This window comes from Neltuma alba, unplaced genomic scaffold, assembly GCF_004799145.2.
Source record: "Neltuma alba isolate B1F8T4 unplaced genomic scaffold, ASM479914v2 tig00004856_pilon, whole genome shotgun sequence".
Taxonomy (NCBI): domain Eukaryota; kingdom Viridiplantae; phylum Streptophyta; class Magnoliopsida; order Fabales; family Fabaceae; genus Neltuma; species Neltuma alba.
The window spans coordinates 119,074-130,024 of NW_021633882.1; the positions used below are offsets into that span (position 1 = coordinate 119,074).

General features: G+C 29.2%; 1 protein-coding gene across 1 annotated transcript; it reads right to left on the reverse strand.

Annotated features, from left to right (window-relative positions):
* Positions 1-9,289: 9,289 nt before the first annotated feature.
* Positions 9,290-10,951, reverse strand: LOC114745881 (uncharacterized). Its single transcript, XM_028934055.1, has 3 exons — positions 10,687-10,951; positions 10,058-10,162; positions 9,290-9,324 (listed from the first exon to the last, which is right to left on the reverse strand). The coding sequence occupies exons 1-3, from the start codon at positions 10,949-10,951 to the stop codon at positions 9,290-9,292; spliced, it is 405 nt and encodes a 134-aa protein (XP_028789888.1).

A 10,951-nucleotide genomic window follows, 5' to 3' on the forward strand; every position in this document is an offset into this window, starting at 1 on the left:
CTTTCCTATAGATAATATTGTTGATATGGATCCGTTAAAAACATGGAATTGGAATAAAAATGTGAGAATCTTAAGTACTAACCAGACCCCAAAAGATACTCCAAATTCTTAGGCATAGAAGTGTCTGGCCAGATTGAATGCCAGTATTCACGATTGGATGGGTAGAGATACAGGATTTGAGTCCTTTTAATGTTTTTTTTTTTTGAAAAAAATCTTTTTTATTGAAGAACACAATAATAATAGGAGAAATTCTTAGGTGCATCCAGAGCAGAGCACCACATCATTCATGCACTGCCCAATAAAATCACAACATATCAGAGGTCTCTATCCTACATGTCAACTTAGCTGGCAGCTTTTTGAATCCCGATTTTCTCTCTTCCACTTTCCAAATTTGCCGTCTCTCCTACTTTTTTTTTTTCTCCCTGATTAACAGTCACATCGTCCTTCTCTCTCCCTTTCTCACAACACACAGGTCCCACACACTTCCGTATATCTCCGTCTCTCGCATCTGCTTATGGATCCCAAATCCCAGCTGATCATGCCCTCCCCCCTCCCGATTTCACCCCACTCATACACAAGCATCAACAGATTTTTGTGTTTTCTTTTTCATTTGGATATTTTCAGCCTTTACAGGTAAATTTTTATAGCGAATGAAATTTCAAATTTATATTATTTTCATTTATAAAGTCTCATATTTTTGTTTATTTTTAAATTTAATTTGAATCAAAAGTAATATTAAATTTAAATAATAATGATTAATAACTTGAAATTTGGCATTATTTTGGTTTTAATTTCTAAAATTTAATTTGATTTGATTAGTTTAATGATTTTTTATCTTTGAAATGGTTTTTTTACTTTTAGTCCAGCTAAAACAAAACCATTTCTTTCTTTTTTTGCCTGAAAAAACAAAATCATTTCAAACACTAAAATTAAAATAAAGTGAAATTTCAAAAACTAAAATATTATTAACCCTTTTCCAAATTAAATGATATTTATAAATTTTAAATAAATTGTATGAGAGAAAAGGTCATAAAAACATTTAATTTAGATATCTTTAACAGGAAGCAAAAGATGTGCATGTCTGTGTGGGACTTGTGAGATATGGAAGGGAAGAGAGATTGGAAGAGAGAGAAGGACGATGTGACTACTGATCAGCAAAAAAGTAGGAGAGAGTCAGGAAATTTGTAAAGTGCGAGAGAGAAAATTGGGATTCAGAAATCTGCCAGCTAAGTTGACATGTAGGATAGAGATATCTGATATGTTGTGATTTTATTGGGCAGTACATGAATGATGTGGTGCTCGGGCTGACCCAAGAATTTCTCTAATCATAGGGGTTGATTTGCCCTGATAATAATGCCATTATCTAATTTTTAACCCATTTCTTAAGTAATGTCAAGAAAAATAAATTAAATTAAAATTATTTTTATATTTTATTTTAAAATCAAAATATTAATAAAAATATATTAACTTACAAACTAAAATAATTAAAAATTTTAAATGAAAATGAGGAACATAATAAATTAAGACTAGAATACAAAGAAATTTTAGAAAACATCAGGCTCCAAAATCTCTCCAACTTTTGGGGAGAAAATTTGGGGGTAAAACTACGTGGGCCCGATACTATTTTTCTCTCCTCACTTTTTTCTTCTCATATTTTCTCCTCTAATCTAAATAAGGGAATATCTATTCTCCCCCATTTTCTCACTTGCTTTTTTTCTTGTCCTGATTTTCTCTCCATCCAAATACACAATAAGAGTTACGTTTCTATAAATTTTCATTTTTTCCCCCCTCAACTCTTTCTCCTTCGTTACTTCCTTCAACACTGAAGAACATATTTGAACCCGTTAAAAGCATGAAATTTAAATAGAGATATGAGAATTTGAAGTACTAACCAGACTCCAAAAGATACTCTAAATTCTTAGGCAAGGGAGTGTCTGGCCAGATTGAATGCCAGTATTCTTCGGCCGAGCGTGACGATGTCGCACCACTCCCAGTAAGAGCAAACTGCAAATCATATTATTGCATAACGAAGCTGCCATTTAACTTTATGAAATATCTAAGAGTATTGTGATACATATACATATATATATTTATATATAATATAACTAAAACATGCAAGAAGCTAATAGTATGAGTAGAAGCATTATTAACGTTTGCCTTCTGATGAAGAAAAGAAGCTTACACATAGCAGGAGAGCAAGAACACCAAAACGAAGCAGCCCCATAGAGAGAATTTGAAGTCTAGAACGAGCAAGTGAAGTGAGAGGCACTGAACCATTGAACCAAGTTGCTTCCTTTATAGAGACGGATTGGCCATTGTAGAATAATTAAGGGAAACACATGAATAACAATAATGAAACACGTGACAATAAGTTAGTTCAATAATTTAGCCTGAAAAAATATTGAAGTATACATTTGGTAAATTAACTTTATATAACGTTCCAATTTGATCCGTTAATTTTAAAAAGTATATTTTTAATCTTTTAACTCTAAAATCATTAAGTTTAAATAATCAGTTTCTGTAATAATCATGGATAATTGTTTTGAAAATTAAACTTAATATATTAGCATTTAAAAATATTTTATCAATATTTAAGATCTCAATATCATTTTTTTTTTAAAATAACTTTATGGTTAAAAGATTAAGAACTTTCTAAAGTTGATGGACCAAATTAAAACTTTGTATAAAGTTAAATGATCAAATATATATTTTAGCCATAAAAATATAAGAGATAATGTGAACTAAGATCATTTAGGAAAGACCAAATTCAACTTCCTAACTAGTTTTTCCATTTGTTCCTTTTTATAAGAAATAAATCTCTCTCATAGTAGTGTCCTTAAATATAAGAAACAAATTCTTTCTCTAAAATTTTAAATTGGTCTATCCACTTTGACCTCATAATATATGCCATTTATTATCCATGTAATAAATTTTTACTCATCATCTCTCATATATTTTTTCTTTACAAAATAAGATATAATTGAACAAATATGTACATAGCATTATTATACATGTTTATTGCTTTTACCTAAATATAACTAATATTTTAAATTGTGTGATTTTAATAGTTACTCCTCCGGTCCTTAATATAAGACCTATTTAACTAATTTGATAATATTAAGGAAGTTAGAGAAATTAGTTAATTATAAAAAATATGACATATTTTTTTCTAAAACACTATAATTATCTTTCTTAATATCTTTTCTCCTTCACTTACTTGATTATGGTTGAGAAAATATTTATAGGGGTAATTTGAAAATTTTGATAAATATGATAAATAAGTCTTATATTTAGAACCAAAATTAATTTAGCTATTGGATCCTATATTAAAGCCAAGAAAAGTATTTTTTATAATAAGAGATGGATAGATTGTGATGCTAGAGATAAGAGGAAATAATGGTTTTTTAACTTCTTTCATTAATAAAAGCAAATTATTAGATTCGTTCCAACAAATAACTTTTAAAGCCAAGAGAAGTATTTTGGTCTTAGGGGTGGAAATAGGCCAAGCGGCCTGTCAGGGGCCTATAGCCTGGCTTGACCTATTTAAATATCAGAATAAGCTTAGGCCTGTAAAAAAACCTATTTAGTTTATCAGGCCAGGCTCAAGCCTGATAGTAAGCTTGTTAAGCCTGTCAAGCGGCTTGGACCTGTTATCTTTTTTTTTTTTTAGGTTAAAATTGTAAATTGACAGGAGCGAATATGCTATTCTGATTAGTTAATTGAGAAAACTCCACCCACATAAATGTGTTATCTAGAACCTATTGCATGCTTCATTTCATTTTCATTCTCTATAATAAAAATAATTGGTGTATGTATAATGACACATATTTGAACAGAGAAAGAAAAACATAAGTGCATTAAAAAAAAAATAAAAGCATCATTCATTTATTTGATCCATGCTTTTCATATTAATCTTATATAGAATATATATATATAAATATATATATATATCAGTGTAAAAAAAACCGGACCGGACCGGACCGGCCGGTTCAACCGGTAAACCGGTGAACCGGTCAGTGGTCCGGTCCGGTTCATAAGCTAAACCGGGGACCGGTTCAAACCGGATTGAACCGGTCAAACCGGTGTGAACCGGTGAAAACCGGTATGAACCGGTATTGAACCGGTTTAAATAAATATATTGATATTTATCCTATTTTTTCTCATTTAACTCCTAATATCTCAATTATTATAGATTTAAATGAATTTTGATGATGAGTTTGGCATCAATAACTATTAATTTTAGTTATTGAAAAAATTATAAAGATCAAAATTCTCAATATTGTTGTACTTTATTATTATTACAATCAAATTCTTATTGTATTTCTTTATATTTTGTTATTAGTAATTATTATTATTGTTATATTTTGTCATTTTTAATTAAATTAAATTATTTTAATATGACCGGTTTGATCCCGAGTTGACCCCGGTCTGACCCATTAACCCTTGAACCACTACCTCAACCGGTTTAGTGTCCGGTCCGATTTTTTGTTCCTTGATATATATAGAATTGACCTATTATGTTTTAAACCGTATATATGTGTGCTCAATCTAATTCTTATTATAATAGTTGCTTAATTAATTTAAATAAATAAATAAATTACAATAAATGCAACATTTTTTTTAAAACAACTATATGTAACAACAGGATCTAATATCATTTTGTTAGTAAATTAGTTTGAATAAATGATAAATTTAAAATGTGAAAGGGATTAAGGATGTTTCATATTTTAAACTAGATCTAGTCACCAACTAATTTTTATACTAGAGATGGGATGAAATGATATTTTTATATCAGAGTGAAATTATATTTTCTAATAATTTTTTATATAAGATTTTTTAGGGCCTAAGAGGACATGTTTTACAAATTGTGTTAATTTGATAATTTCATATTTTTTGTTTATATTTTAGATAAATTGGGTTGAATTATTGTAATTTTAAATTGATTTATGTGTGTTTAAAATTTGTTAAAAAAACAAGCCTCTTAACAGGTTATAGGATAGGCCTGATTCTAGACCAGACTCAAACTGATTAAAAAGTCTTTCACTGACCGCAGGTCAGGTTTAAGCCAACATGCCTCATTACAGGTTAGGTCTGTCAAAGACGAGGCCAGGTTTGTTTCCATGGCTAGGTCTCGCCCACCCTGATTCGAACTGCCAGCTAAAACACACCCCCGCTCTCGGGGCCGCCGCCCCCGCTCACGCTCAAGACACAAAACAGAGAACACACACACAAAACAACAGAAAGCCTCAATGTATCTCTTTAATTATGCGTGGCTGAATCTTCCGCGTGTCTCGTGTTTCCTTTTTCTAAAGGGAAAATTACACTCAGGTCCCACAGAACACAATTAATATCAAAAAGGTCCCTCGAAATCGCGAAATGATTCTGAAGTCCCCAGGGACCTGTGTGTAATTAATTCTAATTGTGAAATTACATAGTTACCCCTGTTAATTTGAACCTATTTACAACCTCAACAGTGGCTATTAACAACCCGAGAAGAGGTGGTTAACAACCTCAACAACGCCCCTGGTATTCCACAGAGTGAGTTGTCATGAGCACTGTCGAGGTTGTCAATCACGTCTTCTCGGGTTGTTAACAGCACTGTTGAGATTGTAAATAAAATTAGAACCTATTTACAACATCAACAGTGGCTGTTAACAACCCGAGAAGAGGTGGTTAACAACCTCAACAACGCCCCTGGCATTCCACAGAGTGAGTTGTCATGAGCACTGCCGAGGTTGTCAATCACATCTTCTCGGGTTGTTAACAGCCACCGTTGAGATTGTAAACGAATTGTTGCAATAAAATTAACAGGAGTAAGTAGGTAATTTCACAATTAGAATTAATTACACACAGGTCCCTAGGGACTTCAGAATCATTTCGCGATTTTGTGAGACCTTTTTGATATTAATTATACTCTGTGGGACCTGAGTGTAATTTTCCCTTTTTTAAAGATCGGCAGTGCGTTTCCTGTTTCTCATGTGTCTCGTGGAACTAAAAAATTGGCCCCATTTTAATTTATATATTTTGTGGTTTTTAAACATTTTACTTTCTCCTGTTCTTATTTTAAACTTAAAATAAATAACAAATAATTAACTGAATATACTTAAATATAATAAATAGGTTAAGAATATACTTTTATTTTTAAGTGTGCCCTTGTAATAAAAAAAATGATAAAAGAAAATATGTGTGAAAATATGGTAGGAAAGAATATGATAAACGAGAGGGAATAAATAATTTAGGATAAAATTATAAAAATATATTAAATGTTAAAACAGACTTAAATTAAAACTTAATTATAAAATGGACCATATGATTTCCTAAATTTAAAGCTTATAAGTACATAAGAGAGTATTGTAATTATAGTGTGTCTCTTAATTCACAGAAAAATCTGCTGGCTAGATTTCATTGTACGTTGGTAATTGTTTTCATGTGCCTAAATTATGTTTTGTTTTTGTTGCCCAGAGTATCCTCTCACCTGAACAGTAAAAGACTAATCTCTTGAAGTACTGTCAAACCCAGAACATGATATTTAAGGCGTCCAAGTCCTTTCCACTTAGACTAACACTTGTTGGTAAATTGAGTTTAGAAACAGTCATTTTATTCATGGGCAAATTTTTCCTTTTGGTGATAATTCACTGGCAAATATATAAAAACAGTAAACAGACTCTCACAATCACGTTATTTGATCGTTTCATAAAAAGACATGATCGATCTTCACGTTATTATATTAAGTATTAACCCCAAGTTATTATTATTTTTATTTGATCAAGAATTTTTTTCTTTCAAGATTTAAAGCGTAAAGGATTTTTGCAAATGCATTTTCATGGATTCGAACTTGTGTTCTCTTGTTTACAGGAGAGTGACTACTTACCACTTCAATTAACAGCTTGTTGATAACACTAAATTATTGTTAATCATTATGCTGTGAATTTTTTTTAAAAAAATTCCATACAAACAAGCTAATTTACGTTTTGTAACTAAATAAGATTTTTGTCATCAACATCACCTCCGTGTTTGGATTTCAATTGGCCGAGCTAATTATTTTGAAAATATCATTTTCTTTATATTGATTTTCCGAATTTAGTAAATAATTTTAATTTTTGAAATATATCCCAATAAATATCATCTCCCCAGGTCCTTCGATTTAAATTTTCCTTTTAAAATTCCAGGTTTTGTTATTTTGTATCTCGGTTGATTCGATTTATTTGGATTTGATTTTATTTAGTTATTAATAATTGTGACTTTTCTAATATATTTATAAAATTTGTAGAGAATCATGTTGTTTACGGATTATGAATATGATTAATTTCTTTTGCTAATGAGGATAGCATTGGATGCTTTTGTTTCAAACTCAATCTTAGCCGTTCCATTAATTAAAATTAATCTCGTGTATCAAAATTAAAATTAAAATTAATCTCAACAGTTTCTCCATTTATACGCATATAATCACATATCAAAGAAATAAATTGATCTGATAATTGATTTACATAAAAGATTTTGAGATATAATATCAATGTCAACCTTGCAATATGCATCCATATATCAAATAAAGCATCTTTAAAAAGAAATATTTTATTTGAATGTAAAGGGAAAGCTTCGAGTGTTTTCGAAAAGCATTAAATAATCACAATCTATTCACAGCATTAAGTATAATCAAATGGATTTTAAATTAGAAAAACTGAAAAAAAATTCCTAACTGGAAAGTTAATTGTGTAAAAGTAAGTAACAATCTAAATCTTTTGAGTGAGTGCAACCAATCTTTACTAGGTAAAAATTTTATTCAGTGTATGCAACATATCTCAAGGCCTTAGCTATGCGCGTTACAAGATTAAACCAGTAACTTACCACTTAATTTTCATATCATTAGGCTATAAAGTCATGAACATATTAATTATGTGTTCAATATTGTCGCTATGGTTATCATTTCATTATATATTTTTGTCTAATTGTTATAATTGCAATATGTTTACCCTCTAAAATTGGCTAATACAAATTTTGATTTTTTAAGTCTAGTCTCATACAAATTTTTATTTTTTAAGTTTAGTCTCATTTTATTTTTGGTCCATCAAATTTCAAATCATAAGTTTTGATCTTTCAAATTTTTTTTTATTTAAAATATTAGTCTCTATAATCTAATAAAAACTTGAACCATTTTATCCCTTAAAAAAGTAAAATCTATAGTTTGAAATTTGAAGGACTAAAACCAAATGAGAACAAATTTGATGGATGACCAAGAATTATATCAACCCTTTAAAATTTTTAGCAATTTTAAAAATTGAACTGTAACGTACGTTGGTTTTAAAAATACAGGGAAGTTCAGGTTAATAATTATTAGAGCTAATAATTGTGATTGAGATATTTGCAAGATGACTAATAGAGCCGCGGGCAAAACCAAAAAACAAAATTACACTGCTGATAATGTATATATTAAAAAATAATTATACTTCGCAAGTAATGATCCACCCAATCTTTGAAAATCTTGAGAAAGTGAAAGCTAAGTTGATTGATAGCATGTTTTGTAGTAAATTATTTTTAGTCATCAAGATGATCATTCATTATGCGAAAAAAAGATTAATGTGATTTTTTAATGAATTTTACATTATATATAATTTGAATATAAAATTAAATTGGTATTTAATAAAAAAATAAATAGCCAGCATAAATGACATGTGTAAAATAATTTTTTTAATACATTGGCTAAGATCATTTTGATTACGTTATTATTTGTCATTAATTAAAGACAAATATATGTATATATTTTAATTTAGTACTCCATCCGATTCAAAATATAACATCAAATTTTCTTAGAGCATTAATATTTTATATAATGAAAATGATAATGTCCTTATAATTAATAAAATTTCAAAAAAGGACATTTTTATTTACTAATTTTCTCTCAGTTTATTTAAAAAACTGACGAAAAAACTCTACTTTGTATATCATTTTTCTAATCAATGTATAATTGCTAAAAAATAAGATATTATATGCTTCGATAATTTTTTTTTATCACTAAGTAACGTAAAAAATTCTTTTTATAATAACCGCGTCAAAATAAAAGGAAAAGAAAAGTAGCTGACCAGAAATCGAACACTTTCAAATTGAAACCCAGAATACCAAAATTATTGCAGAGGATTTATTTGATAAAGTTTACATATGTCACTTTTGGGGATTTGATAACAAGAAAATGCTTCTAGCACAAATATATTCTATACTCACATTTAATTTCTATATTTGATAATATTATATATATTCATCCAAAATAAAAGTCATCTTCCAAATTAAATCCCCTTCACTTGGGCGGGGGCCCTGGTGGCACGGTGAAATCTGCAAAACATTGAAACAATAGTTAAGGAATACTTGTTTCCAATAGTTAATGTACAAATTTGGCAGCAATATTGTCTCCTGAGTTATTTTAGATTTAATATCGTTGTAAAAGTTTTAAAACATGGCAATGTTGTTGCTCCACTCAGCTTTAAAAAAAAAATTGATATTGAATGTTAACATTTTTAATGATAGGGGTAACATTGCTCAATTTTAACATTTTGATGTTTTGAACTCAAAAATTTTTTTGGAACAACATTGTTCTTTAATGAAAACGTTCAGAATAAAGTTGCACTTTAACCCTTCTTATGAAAGGTTCTCAATTTAGAGCCTTATAATAAAAGAAATTAATCACATTATATAGGGGAAAAAACTAATTCTTATTAGGACTTTACAATGCTCGAATTTAAATTACTCAATAACATAGTACTACCTCCGGTCCTTAATATAAGAGCTAATTAACTAATTTTAGTAGATTAAGAAAATAAGTTAAGTTTATTATTTGTAATAAATATGTGTTGTCTTTTCTAAAATATATTTACTAATCAAATTTATTAGTTAAAACTACCATTATTAGAAGGAATATCTTGAAAAAAAAACTAAATAAATATAAGAGATAAAATGGATTGAGGTCTTATATTTAGAATCAAAATAAAAGTCAAACAAAGTCATATAATAAGAACTGGAGGTAGTACTAGATAGAGAGAGAGAGAGATGAACTTAAGAGTGGGCTTACTTCCGCATTTGAAGCCAGGAGCAAGAGGTTTGCCACAGAAGTTGAAGCAATGCAACACTTTGGGCCAGTCAAGCAGATCTTCTATGGTCTCGTTTGGTGGGATTACTGTTCATAGTGCCCCACACTCATTAATTAAACTATATACTATAGGAATTTTATTATGAAAGAAATTTTACCCAATTCTTTCATGTTATAAGATTTTTGGCATATGACTATTTAGGAAAAATTCCTTTTTGAAGTAGCTATGTTTTTTTCTTAATTTTTAATTTGATACTTATGTATTTTTTCTTTTAATTAAATTTTTGAATTTATTCTATTAGGACCGTTAGTCCTGGTACAAAGAGTAACAAAGCTAATATAGAGCAAAGTTATAGAAGCTAATGGTGATAATAGAGCAAAATTAAAAAATTTAATTTAAGAGAGAAGAACACATGAATATTAAATTAAAAATTGAAGAAAATTATAGGTACTTACAAGATACTCTCAATTGATATTTGAGCATTATATATTAAATTAAAAAAATGAAGATAATAACTTTCCTAACATTTTGGCCAACAAAAACAAACTACCGAAAATAATATTTTTGAATCACAGCAATGTAATGAGTTGTGAAAATATAATATACTTACCAAGGTGGCGAGAGAGTTTGGAGCAAACGCAAGGAACATTGGCTAACTTAATTTCATTGCAACATCGATCATTAGGATCCTGTATTGGGGCATTCCCCTTGTGCATGAAAACCAGACACTCTATTTGTAAGCCTCGAAGATCTCTTTCACAATCTTCTCCTTCTGCTACGCCTGCCATTATTATTCCCATCACTCCCACCACAACACATAACACCACTAATTTCATCTTCAAGTTCTTCATCATTTTCATGTTTGATCCATCCAT